Source organism: Dicentrarchus labrax, unplaced genomic scaffold (genome assembly GCF_905237075.1).
Source record: "Dicentrarchus labrax unplaced genomic scaffold, dlabrax2021, whole genome shotgun sequence".
Classification (NCBI taxonomy): domain Eukaryota; kingdom Metazoa; phylum Chordata; class Actinopteri; family Moronidae; genus Dicentrarchus; species Dicentrarchus labrax.
This window is the reverse complement of record NW_026136717.1, coordinates 8,318,334-8,343,472: the sequence shown is the minus strand read 5'-3', so window position 1 is coordinate 8,343,472 and position 25,139 is coordinate 8,318,334. Positions and strand designations below refer to the sequence as shown.

Sequence of the window (25,139 nt, the reverse complement as noted above, 5' to 3'; positions counted from 1 at the left end):
TTCTTCCATTTGAATTCACCAAATAAAAACTAAAATAACTCAAGTACCACTGGGGCTAAATAAGCACTGCATCAAGGAAAATGCAATTAGAGCGTAAAACCATCATGTAACAAAACATTAAAAGCACTGCAATAGTAATTACAACTACTTCAGGCTTATTCCAGCTACTAAAACAGTTTATACAACATAACATGTAAACTGGCTCGATAAAAGAACAGTGCAATACAACAGATATAGTGATGAAATAATTAAAGGGAATAAAAGTTTTTTTTAAATACTCAGTGAGGTCAGTATTTCACATACTTTTGTGTGTGTGTGTGTGTGTGTGTGTGTGTGTGTGTGTGTGTGTGTGTGTGTGTGTGTGTGTGTGTGTGTGTGTGTGTGTGTGTGTTCAGTCTCAGGAAAACCAATGGGAATATATTCAGGTGTTACTACATTAGGGTTCAATGCGGGGAATTTAGATCCCAGGATCAGCAGGGATTTCTCACCTCCTCTCTTATTTCCCAGGGAAAATACCTTAGCGAAGCCCAGTGCTTTTAGTATTGTATTATACACAGTATAAGTTTTTGTGTTCTTATTCATATGCGTACCAAAACAAAGACACTTTCTCCAAACCTCATTAACTCCACGACACAAAACACTATTATGGTCTATGAAGGCCACTATTACTGTGATGTAACTGGATTTACTTTTCAGCTGCAGGTTTCAGCTGGCAGCTTATAGACCAGCTGTGTAGTTGCATATTGTTCAGAATCTGCAGTTGCTCTTTCAGGCACTCTGTCACGTTTCCCAAACAAAGCTCATGCCAAGTAAGAGAAAGCCTCTTGATGAAATTAATGCAGATTTTTTAGGCTGCCACTGCACACAGGACAATATATGAACGTCAGGCTTTTTCCACATTTCACCTCCAACATATTTCCACAATAAGATTGTCTGCTTTTAAAGTTGCTGTTCTACTGCCACATAAATAAATGACTATCCGGAATAAAACAAGAAGAAGAAGAGTTGAATAAACATTTATGAGAATAGTAATTATATAACACATTCTTTCTTAAATATTCTGTGCTTAGAAATCCCAGAATGGATCCGTGGTCCAGTTGGGAACCACCGATAAGGGGGTTTATCCATAATAATTACTAAGTTCAGATTGAACTGTCTCCTTGACCTAAGCTTTATAGAATCTACAAAACTGACCGCAGGCTCTTAAATCAGATGACTTCACTTGCACCCTGTCAGTCACTGGCTGCTAAGAAGCAAATCTTCCGTGGCCTCTGCTCCCCTTGTCTCCCCAGGGAGTAATAGAGTATAGGGTCACTAAGGGTGATGGGGAAAACCAATCCAGGTTGAGTGATTTGCGCTTCCTGATTTCTATAGCGGATAGGTTCATCATAGAACAATCCCTTGATGCTATTTAACAGCTGCCTGTTGTTAGTAGCTGTATACAATTGATATGACACTAAGACAGAAGTAAGTCAAGTGGTTTAGTGAATTTAACTGTGCTAAATGTACTGAGATTCCTGGGAATTCAAGTGGAATAACGGACTGTCAGTCCTATAAGGAATAAGTGAAAATGCGCTCAGCAATTATCTGTATGTAATTGCTATAAGAAGCCAGATTTGTAATCACAGTTTACAGGACATGTTAAGAAATGAATACATCTGAAAGCTTTCCAGTGGTTTCAGCCAATGAACCTTTAGTGGATTTGGCAAGGATAGGTGTGTTCAAATTAAGTCTTACTAGCCAGTTTTAACACCTCAAGGTTATAAAGAGGCTGAAAGAGGATGTGGTGGAAAAGCAAGGCACGAAAATGCACACTGAAGCCAGTTCTTGTGATTCCTTTCTATAGTGGACAACTATTTTATGAAAATGATAGTGTGCAGCACTAAAGTATTAACAGGTGATATTTGAATTCTAACTTGTATCTCCTAACACTTAACCCCTCTCCCCTCATTTTAGTAAACGTTTTTTTTTTTTTTAGAAGAACTCCTCTCGTACAAATCACTGGTGTTTTCATGTTCTTTTCTGTTCAATTGTATGCATAATTCCCTGAAGTAAGCGTGGGCTGGAGAGCTGAGGAGGATAAATGGTCCTACTGTATATCTATGCCTTTTTCTGTTACAAATGAGCAGTTTATACAAATAAATTTCACCTTAATAAAATAAACAGATTAAAAATTATGTTGTGTATGTATACTACCAGATAGAATATTGTTTCTATGGTAATGAATATCCACTGAAATCCAGAGTCAAGGATACATGTGTGGCATCCTCTGTGGTCCTGTGTTCCAGGTTTACTAGGATATCGTAAATTGTCGGAGCTCTTCACATCTGATGGAAAATATGGAAATAGGCAAATGGCCTCTCACAGTATTATAGAGGCTTTCATCTGATGTTTCTCAGCTGTAAAAATAGCTGCTGTCCTGATATGTTTTTGTTCCTCTTTCTGCCTTATTCCAGTGTGTGGAGACATCCATGGGCAGTTCTTTGACCTGATGAAACTGTTTGAAGTAGGAGGATCACCAGCATCCACACGCTACCTTTTCCTGGGGGACTACGTTGACAGAGGGTATTTCAGTATTGAAGTGAGTATTTGTATGTGTATTTTTTTTTTTTTTTTTTTGTTCTCACAAGGGCCTAATCAAGTGTGACACACACCATGTGCCCAACTGAAGCTGTGTTTATTAATAGCTTTCTTTGAGCGTAGATCAAATCAGGCTGCAGATTGGCGTGGTAATAGGCTTTTGTAATAACTTCAAATGTAGCCGGATAGCAAATGTCACGGTGTAGCTCAGGGTTATGTGCAGAGAGGATTTTTAATATGAAGCAAAATACATGTATTTAATCTGGGTCTTTGGTTGGAATTTACTCAGATATATGTTTCCTGCCATCTCATTGCCTGAAACATTAGACTTTTATTAATAAAACATATTTTAATGGAGTGTGCCGTGCCTGTCTGCTGATGGTTCCTCTGGATGTTTGTCATCTCTTCCAGCAAGCCTGAAATGTGCCACAAAATGTACTGCATAAATGTTTCATTATAAGCAAAATGACTTGTATTATTCCACTGTGAAATTGACAAAGTCTGACTTGATGGTTTATGTTTCCAGTGTTATTTGAAGATGACAAGCTAACTGTTCCCCAATCCTTTTTCTTCTTCTTTGTTGCAGTGTGTGCTGTACTTGTGGGCCTTAAAGATCCTTTACCCCAAAACACTGTTTTTGCTGCGTGGGAATCATGAATGTAGACATTTAACAGAGTATTTCACATTTAAGCAGGAATGTAAGTAATGCTTTGGCACTTTTCTTACCTTTTGATCTGGTCTGTGAATCTCTGTACAGAGTGGAGTTATTCTTTCTAAAAGCTTGTTTATTATGTGTCCAGTTCAGCCATCAACCTCAAAAGTGCCCTCTGGCCTGGTACAGGATTCAGTCAGATTTGTGCCCTTCTTGATGTTTACACATGTCAGAACTATTTCTGTTGGACTCAGACAGAGTAGGGGAAAAAAACACAAAAGCTCTGTGAAATTGTGCTGTTTTTAAAATGTGTTTGGGAAGTTTTCTGGCACTTTGGATAGCCTTTCCGTCCCAGTCTAGCAGCACACTGCCCCAATGTATGAGAGCTGTGTTGTTTGACTTGGCATGCTCTCCTTTCCCTGCCCTGTTTCCCCCCTGACAGGTAGAATTAAGTATTCAGAGAGGGTGTATGACGCATGTATGGACGCCTTCGACTGCCTTCCCCTGGCTGCACTTATGAACCAGCAGTTCCTGTGTGTACACGGAGGACTGTCTCCAGAAATCACAAATCTTGACGACATCAGGAAAGTATGTGTCTGATTCGAGACCATTTTCACTTTAATTTCATTTGTGTGTGTGCGTTTTTAACAGCAGGTGTTCCATTGAGGACATACAGATCATTTGTTGAAAATTGGAGCTTCCTTTCTGCTTCATGTATTGTCTGCTTTCGTTCAAAGTTAATGAGGAAAAAACTGTATTCGTTTTAATGTGATGTGCTGTGAAAATAACAACCTTAGTTGCAATGCATGAAGTGATTCTCCCAGATCGGTCTCAAATACAGCTCAGGACCTGGACACGAGGGATTGTAAGCACCGGGTCTGGTCCTCACTCTGATTAAAAAATGTTCAAGAGTCGGATCCTGCTTTCAAACTAATTCAATAATTCCAAATGGATTTTGTGGCTGCAATCAGAGGCCATGCATAATAGAATTTTCTCTATTGAAGTGTCCATCATGCTACCCATCCAGTAATCCACAAGCTTTTGTTCGAGAAAGAGTCATCCTTGGCTGAAAGCAAAGTCATTTATGTTCATTGCTCCAAAAGAATGGCTGCCTGAGTTTTTTTGTTTTTTTTTCATGTCTCTCCAAAAAAAGAAAAAAAAAATTCTAGGTACTGAAAAATGAGCACTGTCTTTGGCACGTCATCCATACTGTATATCCTTTCTGTCTTGAATAGAATTAAAAATCACTTCAGCAAACATGTTAGTTGGAGTCACGCTTTAATTATGATCGTGGCAGCAGCAGCCACCAACGTAGCTCTCAAAGAGGGAGCAAAAATATTTTCTCTGCAGTATGTATGCACACACTCCATGTGCAATTTTTCCAGTCAAACAGGCTGACAAGAGTTTTTCTTTTTCCTTTTCTTCCACAGCTAGACAGATTCAAAGAGCCTCCAGCATACGGACCAATGTGCGACCTGCTGTGGTCCGACCCCCTGGAGGACTTTGGGAACGAGAAGAGCCAAGAGCATTTCACACACAACACAGTGCGAGGCTGTTCCTACTTCTACAGGTGAGTATTTTGTCTCTTACAATTGGTGTAATGTGATGTTTTAAGATGACATTTTTCATTTCTGTAATGATAATTCTTTTACTATTTTGGAAAATTGCATAAAGGAATCCAGGTAACAGTGGAATAGATAACAGATTTTATTCACTACTGGCATCAAATACCATCTGCAGTGTTCTCATATTAAGCCAACATTATGTTTTATATTGGACCATCGCATTAAAAATATGATCTTAGTAGCTGTATTTCCAAAAGCTAGTCTTCTAATTTGGTCTTTTGACAACTTTCAGGAAAAAACAAATCATACTGATTAATTTTGGCTGTACAATCTGTGGAAACCTTAATTGCTAAAGTGATTATCAATACAATGAACATTTTCCAAGACAAACTATTTAAACATAAAGACAGATATTGAAGTTGGTGAAGCACTTCAGTAACCATAAACAAATGTTTTAAAACAAAAATGGAAAAGAAATAACCATCATCTTGTCAAAGAGTTAATAAATCAAGAAACCCCTGCTGCCAAATTTCCATTTCTCATCCCTGCAATTCCTCAACTGTGAGTAGGAGACCAACAGTTGTTAGAACATGCCGTGCTTTCGAGTAGTCCCAAAGTCTCCTCCTTAGACGGTCGCCGCTATTTATGTAACCCACATTACCTTCAATTGAGCTGAGTAACCGAACAAACAGAGGAAATGCTCGAAGCAGGCAGCTCGCACTGTCACAAAATGCAATGAACTGGCACATTACCACAAGGCACAGTCCTGTCTCTAAGTGCGCTCCCTCTGCTCATTATGGCCTAAGTGATGCTTACTTGGCCCCGACGTGCCTTGGGCAAGCCAGCAGAAGTAGTCAGAAATGTCCGGAGGCTCCTGATATGCATTTTCTCTTCTTGTTTTTCTTTTTCTAATAACAGGTGTTTCATAACTACTGACTTAATAGTGTTTTAATGGCCATGCTTTGAAACTCCCAGCACTGCTGTTGTTGTGGATTTATAAGGGCATATTTTGCCGTATTGTTTTTATGTCTTTTGTTAGTGTTTGTGAGCCGACACTGCAGATCCATATCTGGTTCTGTGTTAAAAGTGTTTACCCACTAATGTTGTCAAGTTACTAAAGATACATATGTGGCCTTTTTACCTCAAACGACTGACATGTTTGTGTTGTACCAGCATCCTGGTTAACCTTGTGCCATTTGGTCAAAATTCCTCTGGAGTCTTGTTTTCATCAGTGTCCTCCCCTTCATCTGCCCAGGGGATGGTCGCTAATTGGCATCACACTGGCATTCAGGATTTATGAGACAGTTTAAACCAGACTGAGAGAGAGCCATTCCTCAACACCCCTCCCCAAAAACCATCAGCTTTCTTTGTTGCTTCTGTCTTGCAGCAACCAATAATTTCCCCCAGCGCCGTAGGCACGCTCGTAACACTTTTACAAATGCAATTCAGGCATGAAATTGCACATGTTTTGAATATGGTTGCTTTCATTTCAGCCCCCACTCAGCAGCGTAGATGAATCAGCCTAATTTTCTTTCCATCTTTTTTTTCCATTCGTGTTAATACAAGTTATTGACATTATACCAATTTTAAGAGCTTGAATTCTACTGTGGTGAACATGCAAAGTGCCACTTGGATTGCACACGATTAAGTCATTTCTTGCACAACTCTTCGTGTTGTCCAAAGAGCTCATTAACATCTGTGCCCTGCTGTCGGGCAGATGGGAGATGCTCTAAACTCAAAATGCAAACTGCCAAAAAACAAACTAGGCCAAAATGTATCTTGTCTACCAAACGGCTCCATATGGCATGTATCTGCATCTGCCGCAGGAAATCAAGTGAGAAATAAAACATGTATTGCTAATTTATTTTCCTCTCTAAAGAAAAAAATAAGTCATGGCACTTTTAATTCCCTTTTGGCAAACACTCCCTTCTTTTCACATTTCTGACAGCAGACGTTCGTTGTGATTGTCAGGAATGCATGCGTTCTTATGTTTGCATGAACCGAGACTGTTAATGAACGTCTCCTCACTCCTTCAATTTCAGTCTTCCATGATGGGTTTTCACACAATTTGAATTTAAAAACCAAGCATAGTGTTTGATAAGCATGCATACAAAACCAAGCCAGTCAAATTAAAGTTAATTTACTTATATAACACTTTTATTAGAAGCCTGCCCCAAAGGGCTTTACATTTACAGAGACGCAGTGAAGCTGCCATAATAGTCTACTCTGCATCAAACTTGACTAAAACAACTTAACACAGTTATCATGAAACCTCAACAGTGTATTGTGTTGATTATAGAGACGGAATCATGTCTAAAAAGCAATTAAAAAAAAAACATCTGGTTTCGTTGTGCAGCGTTTCCTGAAAAAAACAAAACAAATCTCCTGGGACTTTTGCTGAAAGGTCGGAATCCAAAATGTATAGGTGGTTTTGATTGCCGCATGTGGGTGTTGTTCGTTGTTTTGCTCTGATTTTGCCGAGGTGTTGAGCTAGGATTACAGAATACAAAATTATAACCTGTATATTGAACAAGCATGAGCAATATACTTCTTCTTTCACTGGCTTTGGTATTTTGGGATTGTTTTAAAGTCTCTAATTGTAAATTTTTTTTCAGTCTTTTGTTTAAATTCTCTGGGTAGAATTACAACAGAAACAGAATTAACACTTATAGAAGTAATCACAATGACAAAAGTTTGATATTACACGTTGTAATTGAGATGCCCTCATTTGATCCATCCACTCCCTGCCACACTCAAAGCTTTGAGAAGCTCTTAAATTTAATCCCTATTGCTGGAAAAGCTGTGAAGTGACTTTTATGTTAATCAGGCAAAAATTGAGATGAAACTGCAAAAAAAAAGAGAAACAACTTGAATTTAGCCCCTATTATTGTTGACAAAAATCCTCCCACATTCACTAAGTGTTTCAGATGTAATTCAAAGGTGTCACTCATTCATTGTGAGCTGTCACTCACTCTGGTCATTACACAGCATCCCACGATTCACAAATCCTGACGCCCATGGGGGTTTTAATCTAGTTTCTAAGAAGCAATGCTCAGAAGTATTGCTGTTTTAATAGCGGCTTGTTTTCGAGATCATGAAATTTTCTTTAAATGATGCTGTTTGCCAGTGAGTTGTCTTCTGCCGTTCTCATTGTGAGCAAAGGAAATTTCCAGTGGAAGCTGCTGCTGAGGAATGGAAGTTTGTAGCATGGAAAACTCTGAAACCTCACTGTAGTTTGATAGTTGGCAGTAAGGGTTTTGGTCTCTCTACTCACACACTGAATAGATCAGCATGAGCATAAAACATGCTTTAAGACTCCCCAGCGTTCGCCTTTTTCCTTTAAGAAACAGTCTGCTATGAATCATGTGTCATACTTGACATTTTTTGAGTTTCATTCTTGAATAAAATACACAATTTGAGAAGGATCACACCTACTCCTCTTACAGTATGAAAGCTTGTTTAAAGTGAAGCAGGTTATTATTTAGATGAGTCATCATACCTTTTCTCACATAAATGTAGTTTTTTTAGACATAAAAAGGCCTGTTTTAAATAAAAAGGCAAAGTTAAAATTGATATGAAAGCCTTCATTTACAGTCAACCTTTTAGAGAAATATACCTCCTTATGAGCAACAAGTTGGTTCTAGAACAAATTTAGCTTAAACTCAGTGTTGTATAGCCACTATTTTTCTGAGCACAATCAATAAGACCCATGACTTATTTAGTTATTTCTATTGATCGTCCTTCTTGATCTTACTGGGGTTTTTCTTGATGTGTGAGTAAACCAAATGTTTGTCTCTTTATTCAACAGCTACCCTGCAGTCTGTGACTTTCTACAACACAATAACTTATTATCTATCATCCGGGCCCATGAAGCGCAGGATGCTGGGTGAGTGTTGTGGCATTTCGTCTTCTCCCATCACACTGTCACATGGCAGAGTGATTCAGACCAGGGTATTAAATGAAAAGCCTCCCCGGTGCTCTGGGGTCTTTGCTGAAGCCTGTCTGGAGAGCAGGTTCGTTGCGGTCTGAACTTTGAGGGAAGTCGTGTTAATCCAAGAAATGAAAATGAATCCAGTGTGAGGAGTTAGTTGGCCAGATGTGAGGTGACAAGTATAATTCATGCAGATCTTGTCAAGAGCTACAGTTTAAAAAGTTTAGTTTAGTGATTGTGAAATTTTCTCACTATACGTTGTTTACTCAATATTCAGACACATCCAGTACTTTAGGACTACCCACCTCATCTATTATTCATCGGGGACTAACAGTGCGCCCTGGATTTCTAACAATGGCACTTGAAAGCCTCTTTGAAAAGTTTGGATTTTAAAACGAGCAGGTGGGTGGATGTGTCAAGCTGATTTTCCTTTAAGCGAGGTTAAGGCGGTGGGATGCACAATGCACAGTTGTTTACCATTGCACTCCCACAGCTTGATCACATGGGACACCTTGCCATGTCTCAGATGAGATTGCTGCCCCAAGCCACCTTAGACCACACATGTAATAATATTATTGAGCTCCATCTATGTTTACCTTGTATTTGGTACCTTTTATAAAAACAAAAATGCAGTGTGGTGCAGCAAGTAAATCATCTGAGTTAGGACTGTTTAACTAAAGCTCTCTTCCATTCCACGTATCCAAACCACCAAACACAGCACAGACATTCACTCAGAGTAGTTTCGTTTGAATACTGAGTTGATGCAGTTCAGTGTAATGACTATTGCATGTTTCACCTTTAACATAGGGATTTACTCCCCTGAGGCTACACTGAATTCCCCCCCCCGATGCATCAGCTTACAAGATTAACACACAGCCATAGTGAAAACAATGCCAAGGCCATAAAAATGTTGCTGCTAATCATTCCCAGGGGTTGAACACCCATAATTAATCCATGAGTGAAATTTTGTTATTTTCACTAATGCTTACCTCTCCTTTGGACATTTTAACAGATATCGCATGTACAGAAAGAGTCAGACCACTGGCTTCCCATCCCTTATCACCATCTTCTCAGCACCCAACTACCTAGATGTCTACAACAACAAAGGTAAGTTGAAGGAATATAGCGGTAACGGTCTTCAGTGGCTTATAACAGTATGAGTATCACAATGTCGTATTCATGAGTTGCCAGAGGGCAACATCACATTTGCAAATGGGTGGTTCCAGGTTGAAGAATTCCTGTTGGTTTCAGATTTGTATAAAATGTAATGGCAGCTTTGGGAATGTTTTTTCGTGTCATTTTGAAGCTCACACGTAATTAATAATATTATGAGTGGCTTAATTACATTTAAGAGTTTCAGGCCCCAGGTAATGCACATGCCAGATGACATTGCTTACTGGGACACATAAATAGAATGGAGTCTTCATCAATATTAATAACACCACTGCTGCTCCTTTAAAGGGACATTGTGTAGGAATTTCTCCCATCTAGCGGTAAATTGTATTTTGCATCCAAACGAATAGTGCTCTCTAGTGCCTCGCGTTTTCAGATGCGTACTGCAACTACGGTAGCCGTCAGCGTCCCTTTGAAAGTCTTTCTCCTTTATTAGCTCTTTCCACCTGGGAAAAGCTACCCCGTTGTTTACCCTCGTTTTTTGAATTCCCCGGTCACGTTGCCTTTTTAATTCCTTTTTTCGCTTTTTTGCTGATGAGGATTCCTTCTCCTGTGGCTCGGCATAAGTATGATCCTCCATTATGAACTAAAGTGCAGTGCAGACTTTCAAATGTGCCGGGGCAGTGACAAGCGCCTCTCACTGATCTCCTTCTCCGTTATAGTTGGTTTCAGTCACGTGATGCTGGCTCTGAACGAAAACACGTTGTGGATTAGCTAGACAGGTAGGCTAGTGCTTTATGTCGCTCTCGGCGATTATAGTTTTTCAAAATGGCAGAACGACATGGAAGCCTCCATGGACTTGCCCGTCCAATGTATATACAGATAAGAAATTCTTAGCTTACGAGGATAAGTCAGATCATTGGCAGAGGTAATTTTACACCAATGAGGACACATTTATGAATGAAGACATTGATTTTAGCTAATAATATACTTAAAACACTACACAATGTCCCCTTAAATTTGTAGAAAAATAGACCTTTGCTTTTAGGCTGATTTATAGTTGTACATAGGCTCTACGTTGAGCCTACGCAAGTGACCTACACCATTATGAGCATTTATATTTGTGCACTGGGTAGTCTGCTTTGCTCTGCAAATAATACAGTTTGCACAACACTAGTTGGTGGTGCGGTAACTATGCCACTGTGTTGAGTTTTGACTGAAACTTGTTTCTTTCCTCAATCTGTCTTGTGCTTTCCTCTTTTTTTCTTTTTCTTTGCCGCCCGTGAAATCAAAGGACGAGGGAATATGAGGGGACAGACAAGAGCATGTCATGCATTGAGGCAGTGTCCCATGTGTGTCTGTTTGTCTGTGTTAGAACAACAGATAGATTAGTTTAGAGTCACCTCTCATTCTCGGACAATGCACACACACACCGAGTGGAGCATACACAGTTGCTGCTAAGTGTAGATACATTTCTGTGGAGGTTCAGGTCATGCTACGAGGCTATGCCATACCTACACTGTACTGTACATACCAATATGATATTAAAAAGGTCTTCAGGGGTCTTACATTTCTTTTGATACAGTGTATGCAGCTGTTGGAGAACCATTCTACCCAAATCCAGTGCACAACATTTTGGTTAAAGTATTGTACTTGTTTAATGACAGAGATCTGTGTGATACTGATTTTGGTTAGGTCAATTCAGGGACGAAGCTGGTGTGAAATAAAATGGCCTGGTGCCTGGTTGACTTGGCACCTGGTGGCGCCCTATGCGGTGGTACGGTGCCCACGCAGCAAGATAGGCTTGCCTTTGTGCTATGAGTCAGCACTTTTCCCCGGAGAACAGACAGTATCTGCCTTGGCTGTGTGGGGCATGTTTCGGTGGGGGCGGTGGTAGGCAAACCGCAGGAAATGGAAATGGGAAGGAAAGAGCGATGGTGCTGGTGCACACTGTTTTGCAATTTCTCTCGTGATGAAATTCCATAACAGTTTTATACTGCAGTGCTGCTGGTAAGAGTATATTGCACAAGGGAGCGAAGACTGTCCTTTTTTGTTTTTTCTGTCCCATTTGCAGGTGTGTTTCTTTGATCTGAGATTATGCTGCATTTGTTTACTCTTTTCCGCATGAGCTGCCTCCATGCCTCCTTCCCTGCACCATAAGGATAGTCAAGAAACAGCGTGGCAGTTTGCCTGTCTGGTTTGTTGTTTATTATTAGGACCCCATTTGTTCCATGCCAACTAATCTTCCTAGGGCTCACAGTCAATTCAATACAAACAAACAAACAAAGAGAAAAAAAATGTCAGGCGCTTTTTTTTTTTCGTTTTGGCAATCCATTTGCCTGGCAAATCATTTGCACCTCTTGAGCTCACTACGGAAGAGTCAAAGGATCTAAAATGATTTGGTCTGCACCCTGGTCTTAGCTGCAACTGCCTGACCTTCAGCCGATAAAATGCCTCTCCGAGCAAGTGTGTTTATCAGAAAGAAAAACATTACTCTGTGTTTGTTTTTAGACCTGGCTTCGTTTAGGCACACAGATAGACCGTACCTTGCAGGGACTACATGTTCTTTATTTCTGTCATTACTCACTGTCTCCTTGAAAATGAGACACACTTTTGGCTAAATCCATCGCAAGATAGATCTTTGGCTTAAAATACAAATATAAGGGTAGAGAAAGAGAGCAATTTCGAAGCAAATAAACATCCCTCAAGCAAAAGGTCCTGCCACAGTTTTTATGTTGAAGCTCTTAAGTTTTGGTTATGTAATTACTCGGTTCCCAATTCACTTTATCAATCAATTACTTGACTCTGCTTGATGTGTTTTCCCCCCACAGTTACACAATTCCACAGAACAGTCACAACCAACCAATACAGCCCTATCCGTCCTGTTGATGCTCTTCTAATCAGTCATGTGGGTGGGGTTCCCCCGGTAGAACCAAGGCTTCTGTAATGAATTGGTCTGCTCTTAGCTTCTTGCTGGAGCTTGGAGCCCACAGAGCATGTCCCGTGATTGATGGCCAATCGAGTGGGCACATAAATCTTTAAGGGGAGGGAGGAGGCATCAGCAGGTTCCATCAATATCGTGCTGGGAGTTGGCCAGATTAACCAATGAGACTTCTCTACGCTGGGGGCCTTCTGTCATAGAGGAGGAGGCGGAGGATATCTATGAGGCACGGCAAATAGGCGAAGAAATACTCCTCCACCAGACATAAATTGAACTTGTAGCTGAGTCAGGACAGTCTGCACATGAATGATGCTCAGAAGGCGATTCTATAAAGATAAAGTCTAGCTTCAAGATGCCACCCATCACTCCCTTTTTTACTCATGGCAACTGTTGGCTTTGCAGTAAGTGTCAGCCGTTGACCAGCTGTCCATCGCAGCGCTGACCCCTGCACCCCTGAGCTGCCAGTGGAGGAGCTATGTTAAATGAAAACAGCAGCAGTGATTTAGCAGTTTTCACTCTTTGAGCTTCCACTGTTTGAGTCCTGAAGTGACTGCTGTGAAGAGAGGGAGATGGAGAGGAGGGTGGCGGGGGGGGGGGGGTCAGTTGGCAGTTACACACTTTAGAGATTGCTTGCGGTTTTGTATTAATGGAATGTTTTCTGCTGCATCATTATTGACTGGTCCCGAAAGCCAACAACTGAATCCTAATGGTTATAGCGCTTGGGTGGAATGAAAGCAAAATGACAGTGTTGTTGCCAACACTGTTGACGCTAATCTTTTTATTTCACCCCAAGACGGTGAAGGATCGGTTGGGTTGGATCCATTTCACACCTGTTATACCTATTAATGTCTCATCTTTTCTTGTGTTATTGTTTGATGATGAGGTGGAAACAGGAATGGATTGATGGAGTGGAAACTTGAATTAATAAAAAATTTTAAAAAAGAGGAATGTGCTGTTGCCAAGAGGAAGGGGTCAGTACATCTCTCTGGTTCAATCCCAGGTCAACTAGACAGGGTTCACTTTTTACACCGTTTCCTGCCTGCGGTTATGTGCTGATTGGTAGGTAGTAGAGAGGGGTGATTTGAAGAGAAAGGAAATGGAGTGGTGTGATTGGCTCCTGGCCCTGCCACTGGAATAAATAGCAGGATGGAAGTTAGGGCAGTGATGACGCCAGCACAGCAGGGAATTCATTTTTCCCCTTCGTCACAAGTGCCAGCGAGAAGAGTATCCCTGGCTGCAGATGCCCACCCATCTGTTATCACTCTGGTCATTGCTGGGCTTCCCTTCAGTTTTCTGTAAACATGGTTAAGTTACAGAACTTTTCATGCTGCATCAAACAAGAAAAACGAATAACGTAATGCTAGACCAGGCTGGGATCTAAACCTCATTAGAGTATATTATGTGCTCAGTTACGGGTCAGTGGTGGGAGTGTGCAAACTCCCCTGGAGAAGACAATGATATGTAGTTGGAAAAACTAGATAAAGCTAGTCAGTGGACTTTGAGTTAAGATGTTTTTTTTCTCCAAACCACATTAATTTGAAATTGAAACCATTGAAAACCTTCAAGATATTTTTACTTTTAAACCAAAATATTTTGAAATCAAAAGCTTCCCTCATCCATTGAGGAAGACCGTGAGATGCAATTTAAAGCTCCAAATAAGCCAATAAGTGGAACTTGAATTAAGATGTTTCTTTAAGACCAAAATAGTTTGGAATCAAAAACCATCTCCATCCACTGAGGAAGTCTGTGGGATGTGGTTGAAATCTCCAGAAAAATCTAGTAAGTGGACTTTGAGTTGAAATTTCTTTTCCACATTAAAATATCCATCCATTATGGAAGACTGTGGGAAGTCCAAACGTACCTGTCATCTTATTTCAGCAGCCGTATTTGTCATGCATGACAAGGTATTTTGTCCCAATCCTATCCTTGTGTGAACATGGACATTAAAGATGGGAGTTATTTAAATGGCCTCATTAATTTATTAACTGAAAATAAACGAGATACCATTCAAGCATTGTTCAACTGTACATGGACTACGTTCAGTCCCTACCGTTCCCCATGTCTGACATCTAATGGAAGCAGAGCACTGAATGTAATGGCCCGAGAAGGTCTAAACGGTTGGCATGGAATACTAATCCAGTGGAACTTGATACAAGAGGCCTTAGAGACAGATATGCAGTCAGCATTAAGCGTCAGAACAGTGGGAATCTCCCCCTCATCTCAAAGCAGATTTAACAGTCCACGTTACCGGGGAAACCAGCTCAAGGCACTCCCTTATGAATAATTAATGAGCGGGCGTCACCTCGCAATATCTGTGTTACCGTGGCAGCAGGCTTGGCCTCAGCTACCCTGTGAACCACCACCAGAGCAGCAGAGACATCTAGTGGCTGTCATGCTGAGTTAATTTTAGCAGTGGAGTTAAACACAGAACTCACAGCTGGTCGCCACAAGAGCTGCACCCTCCTGCTGTATCAGAACTAGCTTTGCATATGATTGTGCATTTGTAGTAAAGCATGTTCTGATTATATGGAAGCAAAGTGCTGCTCCTGTCACCCTCATCTGCATCTTTAATGAAATATCCCCAAAAAAAAACTAAAAGTGGGCCTTGACCTGCTTGTACCCGGAGCTCGACCAGCATGTTTTGTTTTGTTTTCGCACAGGGGAGGTTGTCGGGTGTCTATGTTCCTTTAAAGGGAATCGGATTTGAAGGAGCGACGGCAGGGGAGCTGACCTTCTCCCCCACTCTGCCTTTTTCCCTCAGGGCTTCCATGGCTGCATTCAATCAAGTGCCTGGACCATGTTTATGCAGTATGTGATGTTTATGCAACGCCTGCCCACGCGTGCGACTGCTTTCATGCACACCGACGCACACGCATAAACACCCCCAGCGTCCATCTAAGTGCAGTCTGTCAGAGTAATACAATGCTTTTCTTATTGGACAGTGTAGTTGCATTTTGCTGATATTGATAATAATGCCACATTAATTATACGGTATATGGATGTTCCTCTGCAGGAGATTTTCCTGTTTGTGTTGGAGGATGTGTGTGTGTTCATTTGTGCAGCCTGGGAAAAAGAGGTGACGGCAGTGGAATGTAATGCTTTGCAATACTTAAGGGACCACTTTGATTGCATAGTTACTGCACTATATGCATTACCGTGCCTCATTGATTATACACACATACATACACACACACACACACACACACACACACACACACACACACACACACTGAGGCAAACCCCAGCCTAGCAGGATGTTTTCTGACCCGATTTGTGTTGCAACCGAGGTTATAGCTGCTTGGGATGCCAGGTTTGATGACTTGCTATTCCCGACCCAAGAGAGGCCGAGGCAGGAAAGTCCCCCATGGTAACCCAGGCACGGTGTCCGCTTTCTCCAGATCTGGGCCACCAGACTGGCTTCATGTAAGAGAGAGGCTGGAGCCTCTATATAGCTTGGATATATTTATGTTTGGCAGCTCTCATGTTTTCCTCAGCACCCACGTTCACACTATGCCTTAATCATGGGTGAGGTCACATGGGGCATACTGTGGTCAGTGTTTGGGAGGTGGTTTCTATGTCAGCAGTACACAGAGACCATGTGATTATGATAAGGCATTCTGTAAAATAAACTGATATACTGAATACGCCACAAAGAGATATTCTGTATATGCATTCTGGGGGTTGAAATTGGTTGCAAATAGTATTTCTTTTTCTACTGTAACATGACTGATTTATCACACAACACACAGCTTATTTGTTTTGCTACTTTTATTCTGCTTCCCCTTCCTCACCCTTACTGTGAACACCAACCTACCCACACCCACTGCAGTCTCCACTGTGTGATCACATGATTAATATAACTGCTTAAATAATTTAAAGGGGGTTGCGTGGCGGACTACTCCATGGATCCCTTTGAGTTTTGTTGTCATTGTGAGGTGGCCAGGCAACCGGAGAAAGGAAGTCACTGCTAGCTAGCTAAATTCTTAAAATGACACAGCACAAAGATTTTGATATATTTTAGCATTTGAAGCAGCATAAGAAGGGACACGCTGATGATGGCAAAAGAAGGCCAGTAGAAGTAAGCAGTTGCATCTCATAGTTCTATGTCAGATAGCCTGGAAAATGGTCATCATACAGAGTTCATTGCTATTATGTCCATGCATTGCCTATCATTAACTTAGCTTCCTGTCTCTGGCTACTCTCCTTCCCTCCTCCTAAATTGATGGCTTTCTGTTAATTAATGAAAAGTGCTCAGCCTCATAGCGCCCAAATGCTGAGCCATGTGTTTCTGTGATGACAGACATGTTTCACCAACTGTGGGCAGTAATCAATACACAGAGGAAATGTTCCAGAGGGGGGAAATGGGGATTGATCTTTTTTTTTTTTCATCCCCAAACCCTGGCTGCCTTCATTTTGATGCTTGTGCAGTTTACGGACCACAATTTGCACATCTTAGTTTGCATTTCTGCATATATATTAGCCCTTGTGTCAGAGTGAGAGATTGACAAATAAATGGTGATAGTGATACATCACCTTAAAATGTCTTTGTGTAGGTAGTTTATACTGGATCCTTTGATTCACTGTCATCACCCAGAGGTTGACTGACAGCGTCTGACAAAATCTTGGGTTACATCCAGGCTACAGTTCAGTGTTCAGCGTTTTGGCCACTTAACACTTTTCTCACTAGTTTTTTAGCCAAATGGAGCTTTGTTTAGTCACGAGTCTGCACAGCACCTGCAGCTAATGAATCATTAACCAAGAAAGGTAAATAACAAAAACACCCAGAGACTTTTCACATTACAAAGTGTTTATTAGTATGGTATTGTTCCATTTAATACTTGGAGAAGAAAGGATTCAGCCCCTCTTGGAATGGTTTAACAGACCGACAAACAAAATGCCAGTTTAATAAATTAGAATAGACAATAATATCTTTCAATAGTATGGAGCATTTTATTACTAAAACAATCCTTCTAACCAGTTTTGGGATATTTTCATTTAATGTGTAACCTGTTAGCTCTTCAGATGTTGGTATTCTCCAACGACCATCCTAGTTTCTTGGTACTATAGAGTACTTTGAAGGTAATTCTCCTCGGTGGGCTAACAAAGGGCTATGTATGTACAAGCTGCTGAGGCCACACAGTATTTCTAAGTGGTGGTTGGGAACAGAATGGAGGCTGGTAATGGACCCTGACCTTAATAACAACTGATGCTTTTTCTTGGTCTGTAGAAGAATGGACTCAAATCCTGATTTCAGACTGCTGTGTACTATCTGAGAGTTTATAAGAAGAAAATACATTTTCAATAATTTAATACACACGTTACAATAAGGAGAATCACTCAGCATTGTCAAACATTTATATATAATTTTATTGTGACATGATCATACCGCAAAACCATGATGTAGAGTGAATCAGTGCAAACTAGATAATGTATCTGGGAACCAGAGACAAAGCAGAATTTCATTTCCCTCCCTCGTCTTTTCTCACCCTCTCCAGCGGCGGTGCTGAAGTACGAGAACAACGTGATGAACATCCGACAGTTCAACTGCTCACCTCACCCTTACTGGCTGCCCAACTTCATGGACGTTTTCACCTGGTCCCTGCCTTTCGTCGGGGAGAAGGGTGAGCACGCATACACTCTCAGTATGCTTTTGATGTAACATGAAATGAGAACATCGAGTACAAGCAGTTTTACCAAATGTTGTTTGCACCAGTGAGTTATAATGAACATTCACTTTCCTGAATCTCAAGAAATGTAGCACAGACACACTCAGTGCAGTATAGTAAATTATAGTTCATAAATACAATACTTACTACTACACATGATTTATGACCCGGAGATTTGCTTGGAAAGTTACTAAATTAGTTTGACATGCTAATTAAAAAGGTAAATTAGCACTAGTCCAAGTCAGTGAAACATGAGCAGAGTTCTGCATTCTCTCACTGCCTTGAAGATAGTTCCATGCATTTGGTTTTGTTGAGTTTAGGGTACCCCACTGTCATGTCTGTGACACATCTGTGTCAATGAATCACACATAACTATGACTGACGCACTCACTCCAGGAAGCCCATTTTGGGTGTGACCCTTCCACACAGGGCCATTCCTAGCGGTGTTGCAAGGTCACAGATGGACACTGCTCACTGGATGTGAATGGAGGGGTCGCTCAGGTCAATCTTTGTCTGTCTAACTAGCACCACATGACTTGTTGTGGCTGAACGCCTTCCCCAGACACACTTAAAAACCAGGCTGAACACTTGCAGATGAAGATTACTCACAAATTGGCCTGTAAGAGAATATGCTTTTCTTATTTCTTCACAGTGACTGAGATGCTGGTGAACGTATTGAGCATCTGCTCCAATGATGAGCTGACGACTGACGAGGAGCTGGACGGTAAGCACATTAGACAGGCGGCAACCACAACAGTTCTCACTGCAGTTTTCCTTAGCTCCACTAGAGGGAGTCCTCTGCTTATAGGAGCACCAGAGGCGCACACACACACACACACACACACACACACACACACACACACACACACACACACACACACACACACACACACACACACAAAATCTCCTAAAATTCCTTGTGTTTTTACTCATATGAATAATTGTTGTATTGCCTTCAGCAGTTTGAATATACTTCCTTTAGATGCTCAGGGTATCAGCAAAAATTCTAAGAAAAATCAAAAAACATAAAATTTGAGGCCTTAAAAGTGTTGAATGCTGTAAATACAATTTTTGGAGGTGATTTGTTCTGTAGAGCATGTCCTCTTGGTTTCAAACAGCAGTTAGTCATACACTATTCATGCTTTTTACCCACGTATAATAGTGGCAAGTTGTAGTCATCTGTTTGATCCCGGGTAACAGCTTATCTACGATGAGATGACCAGTTTCCCCTCTGCCTGCCCCACCCCTTACCACCAAACAGGAAATTATCTCACCAGTCCTTCCCTCACCCCCTCGTCATCCTCTCTCTCTCTTTGTGTTTACTGATGCACACAGTTTGACTCAGTAAACAGCACCCAGGGGTGGAGTGTCAGGATGTCGCCAGATATCAAGAATTGAAACTTTCTATAGCCTTTAAATGGAACCCGTTCCTTCACTTTCATTGGAATTAGATTCAGATGATTGGCTTATAAGTAATCAGGGAATATAAATATGTTATAGTTTTATTTTGGTTTGGACCGTGGCACAACTCATACACTGAAGAGTCCCTCACAATAATTGGCTTTTAACATCTCATCATTCTCCACCAACTCATTAACTCAGTGCTTTTAGTTGTTCCACTTTGTTTTCACGTGTCCTTGCCATCACTTTAACGTTTCTGTTTCCCCTTAAGCTCATTTCTTTTCTTTTTTCCCACTCATATATTTTGTTAATTTTCACTATGTTGACATTTGGATTGTTCTTTCCTTTCTCTTTCTCACTCATGATCTCCTTTTTCTGTGCCCTTTATAATCTCTGATAATCCTTTTGGGATTAAGTTGCCCTGCTATTTATCTGCTATTGTTTCCATAGTTTCCAATTGCCATTATGTTGATATTTCAAATCTCACCACTTTTTCACATATTTTTTGCATTCTCCTCTCCACTCTCTCTCTCTCTCATGCTGTGATGTTGTCACTACCTTGGTTTACCTCATCTAATTTCTTTTTTCTATGTTTTCCAGAGTTTTGTGTTCAAGGCATCGCTTTTCTTTACACTTTTGCTTTCTTGCCTCTTATTCCGCCGTCCGCCCCCTCCTCTTTCATTCTTCAGCCATCCACTGATCTCTCTGTCCTTTCTCTTGTCTTCTCTTCTGGGGGTGTTTCATGAGAAGGACAGCTAATATATCCCCCCAAAAAAGGTACAAACATTAGCCATAATGGTGTGTGCAGAGGTAGATAGACTTTTGGCCGGTGCCTGCTCTCTGCGTTTCAGAAGTCTGTCAACTAATGTGGCTTTTCAAAGTACCTTCTAACACTACTACTACTGAGTCTTTGTACTGATCTCATTTTAATTGTTTTTCACGCAGATGTGTCACTAATATTACAGTTACATGCGCCTGCTTCAGCTAAGGCCAAATCTGACACATGAAGAAAAGAATTTGGTCATTTCCTAAATTAATATATTTGCTGCACACATTAGAATAAGCAGGGCCAATACAAGGGATCAATAAGTAATAATGGTGTATTCAACCAAGGAAGAGTGTTAAACTAGACATCGGACCGTCAGCTCTTTCCTTTACCCAGCCTTTCACCACACATCAGCTCCATTTCCATCCTACATACTCATGCATTTTCCAAGCCGGCTCCCTGGGGCCTTGAAACTGTTATTCTGCAAAAGGGTCTCTTTAAACAAAGTTTTGTTTTCCAGTCCAGGAAAAATCCTGTTTGAGTCTCCGCAACCAAAACACAGCTCAGGAAAATTCATATAGAGTGTGCTCATTGAACATGTTTGGACAAGGACCAGTCCATTTATAGATGATGTAACAAGGTTTAAAATGTTTAAGTACAACCTTGGGCAAAATAGTATGTAGGAGTTAAAGGGCCTTCAGTTAGAGAGACAGCATGGATGCACTGAATGCTGAGAATTACTCAGTTGTTGTGATGTGTGGATGGATTCAAACTATTTTGTATGATCTGAACTTCAGGCTTTAATAACCACATTGTGTTTGCATTGTGTTTGCCTGATGCACTTCTAGATAAAACTAATAGTCCAAAAGACTTGGCACATGTACTAAATGATATGATAGGAAGCAATTAGAGAGTGAAACATACACACCGAGCATAGACAATGCAGGCACTTCCCGAGGACATGGTGTAGTGTGTATGAGTCACAGTTTGTATGACTGTAGCTGACCTCTGACCCCCCACCCCCAGGTGCCACAGCTTCTGCCCGTAAGGAGGTCATCCGCAACAAGATCCGTGCCATTGGCAAGATGGCCAGGGTATTTTCTGTGCTCAGGTATGCAAACATGAACAACCGTGTGAGCTGTATTTGCCATTGTCCTGTTACCTTCTACTACATTACAAGAGATTGAACGGAATATTTAAAGCTGCCCTAATTCATTTTTTTTATATGAACAATCAATGACTTTGTGTTATGTGAAAGGTGTGGTTTGTAGCATTGTTTTTGTATGCCAGCAGCTTTACTGTTGTGGTTCATTCTCACCACTCTCATCAACTCTGTACACAACGTTCCTGAGGCAAAGTTAGTGACTAGTTTGTGAACATAGTGGAACACGTAGTTGCTAAAAAGCCAGATATACCTCTCAGCTGTTGGTGGAGACCATACAGGAGCTAAAAAGAAAGTGAATGTTGGACTTTGATTCTCCAGGTGGTCAGAAAACTAATTCTTAATGAATGCTAGTGTTGCAACTGCCAGATGTGTAAATTAGTAGCTGCTGACAAGTTTGCTATATTAACTTTATAAGGTGATACTGTGTCAATCTTGTATTTTCAGCTTGTTCCTCTTCCTCCAAGTGGCCAAAAAAGTTAGTTTAGTAGTTATTAGCTTGGCTAAAACACGAAGACAAACTGAATGTTTTAAAATAAAATGAACGACAAGGAAATAATACCTCGTAAATAATGTGTATATTTCTGTGTTAATATTTCAGAGAGGAGAGTGAGAGTGTGCTGACACTGAAGGGACTGACCCCAACAGGCATGCTACCAAGCGGAGTGCTGTCCGGTGGCAAAGAAAAGCTGCAGAATGGTAAGACTGTCACCAAGTACCCTGAGACCCCCAGCTTCGGCCCCCAGTACGGATTCTCACACACACATAAATTCCCCTTACACAGCAATACCCTGAATAAAATGCTAGCTCAGTGTATAGGGGACTCCTTCCTTTTTCCCTTATTGATGGTCCTGGAAATTGAAATTGCTGCCTCAGAGTAATACTGTAAGTGTAGTTAAATGTTTCTGGCAACTTGAGTCAGTATCCTTTCTATACTGCATGTTTAGTTATATATGACTATGCTATAACAGCTGCTCTATGTAGCTCTCTTTTAGTTTTAATGTAGTTAATATTCAAGTTATATTTCCTACACAATCCCCTCTACCCAAACAATGCCAGATTCAGATTCAATAGATTTTCTTTGTCCCTTTGTCTTCTCTAATGTGTCTCCCTCCTGATGTCTCGCATTAATACCCTGTCTTCCCGTCCCCGTCTCTTTCTGTATTCCACTGGTTTTATCTCAAATATTACCTGTATCTTTTTCTTTCTCTTTTCTCCCTAGAAACTGCAGGTATAATCGGTTGTGCAAGTATTCTGTTGTGTTATTTTTATTTCCTTTCGTTTTTGTGAGACAAGTTTAGAGTTCAGTTTCACCCTCTTATGTTGAATTCCAAACACTCCCTTAATGAGTTTGACAAGCTGCTGCAGTGAGGAAGTAAAGTAAAGTAAAGGCTTTCTGGAAAACGCATTTATAAACACTTCAAATTAACTTAGACTCCTGACAGACAATGGTCACTTTATTGTCCATTTGAGTGCTAGTCGTGGATCTCAGCAGTGCTCCGTCCGGATTAAGACGGGACTCTCTGTGATTCAAAGGATGAATTGGAATTGACACGACCAACTGTGAATGAAAGGGGGATAGTTGCTGTCTGCCTTTTCATTCACAACATAAAGCAGAAATCCAGACAACTTCCCTCTCCTGTCACAGGTTCTCACCCAACATCAGCTAGCACTTTCATAAAGTAAGGTTTAACATTAAAAAGTAAAACATCTCTTTATAAGAATAGGTATGTTTTTACTTTAAAGCCACCATAGTTAACAGAGTATGAGCATAGTTACTCTGTGTTCTAGTGCATTTACAAGAATCACAATGTAGAGTCATAATGTCAGTGAACTGTTTCCATATTTTCTGTTATGCAGCAGTGTACTTAAAGTTTGCTAACGTTAGCCGCTAGACGCTTTGGCTTTGGCAGCAAACTCAAACAAGTATATGGAATTGAGCAAGAGTGTGTTTTATTGCTTATGAATTCAGCTTTTCATTTTTAAGAAAGTGTTATTTTTCCCATCGTCATATTGTTTCACTTAAAAGGCCAATAGCCCTCAGATTAAGCTTTAACGTATGAAATTCGCAGATCATGTAACAGAATATTGGTCAACTGCACACAGTGCACAAATTCTGAACTGGGCTTGTTTATAATTGCCCTTTGAGTTTAGATTTGTGACCTCCTGTGGGAGGAGAAGTGACCAGATTGGAACGGAATAACATCTGGACACAGTTGGCAATTCAATGTATCTCATGGGATGGGATGCTGAAAAGACAGCAGTACTTTTATATTCATTTTACATTCAGGGGTGCATTAAGTAATAAGCAAATAACTCTTTTTGGGGTTTAAACCACTAGAATTGTGTTCCTGCTAAGACCTGCATAACAATGGTGGTCCTAAGGAATAATGTATATGAATATGGAAGTTGGAGTGCATTTGTTTTTAAGCCATTTTGAAGCAGCTGACACTAAAGAGAACCCCAGTGAAGGTAGAGTGATGTTTAGAGATTCCTGTTGCAACATTGGTAGAATCACATTGCTCCCCTCCTTTAGGCAGACGTCAGTGTGCTTCTACTGTAATGTTGACTCCATCTACCATTCTGTTTAAAGTCTGTTGCTCTCGTGCCTTTTTGTAATTTTTCTCATCCTCATAATAGTATGTTCTGTAGTCTTCAGTACTGTAAAAGCGTTACTTTGCCGCCACCTCCTGCCTCATCCCTGTCTGTGTGTAAAGCTGATTTACACACTTGTACTGGTTGTTTATTTATGATCTCAAGGATGACTGTAAGAAAATTGGTAAGTGGTTAATATACCAAGGTCCCCCCACCCCCCACACTTCACAAACGTAAGCCAGCACTTTTTTGATATTTCATATCAAAAGATGCTAATCCTGCAGTTCCAGATGCTGCTTCATGTTGCCCACAACACAACAGTAACACTGCTCCATGCGTCTCCAGCGCTTCGATTTTACATTAATAAATAAGCCATAAAACCTGCAACAACATGCACAAATCTTATCCCTGTTTTCCATTCGTCCTCTTTCAGCTCTCCTTCCTCCATGTATGCTCTTATTCATGTAATAGAAAAGAACTAATATATATTCAGCTTTATCATGTTGTATTTGCTATCAGTGTTGGTCCCTGCAGTATTCATTTTTTTTCTATCACTGCATTGATTCCTTTAACTTTTTCAAAGTTACCTCAAAGATGCAATCCTCTCCATGAGGTCGTTCTCTGCCACAAACATGTGTCACCTTCCCTTTACAGATCTGGAACTCATCAAAAAGCTAAGGCTCACCCCACTCCTCTTCCTCCTCTCCCCTCTTTGCTAACATCCATGTGTCCTTTGTCATATAATGTGGAGATGACGTTAACCTTTG

General features: G+C 40.7%; 1 protein-coding gene across 5 annotated transcripts in view; it reads left to right on the top strand.

The window, feature by feature from the left end:
* The window catches only part of LOC127379478 (protein phosphatase 3 catalytic subunit alpha), a 65,317-nt gene that overhangs the window by 34,877 nt on the left and 5,301 nt on the right, over positions 1–25,139 (top strand). For 2 of the 5 annotated variants that reach the window (XM_051429113.1, XM_051429115.1), the window contains exons 3-13: positions 2,457–2,581; positions 3,167–3,278; positions 3,675–3,820; positions 4,663–4,802; positions 8,606–8,683; positions 9,741–9,835; positions 18,278–18,403; positions 19,101–19,172; positions 20,600–20,626; positions 21,642–21,726; positions 22,379–22,476. In XM_051429113.1, coding sequence (XP_051285073.1) covers positions 2,457–2,581; positions 3,167–3,278; positions 3,675–3,820; positions 4,663–4,802; positions 8,606–8,683; positions 9,741–9,835; positions 18,278–18,403; positions 19,101–19,172; positions 20,600–20,626; positions 21,642–21,726; positions 22,379–22,476 — 1,104 coding nt within the window. Of the gene's footprint in view, positions 1–2,456; positions 2,582–3,166; positions 3,279–3,674; positions 3,821–4,662; positions 4,803–8,605; positions 8,684–9,740; positions 9,836–18,277; positions 18,404–19,100; positions 19,173–20,599; positions 20,627–21,641; positions 21,727–22,378; positions 22,477–22,999; positions 24,596–25,139 lie in introns of those variants that run through there. The other 3 variants (XM_051429114.1, XM_051429116.1, XM_051429117.1) reach the window with 2 other exon arrangements.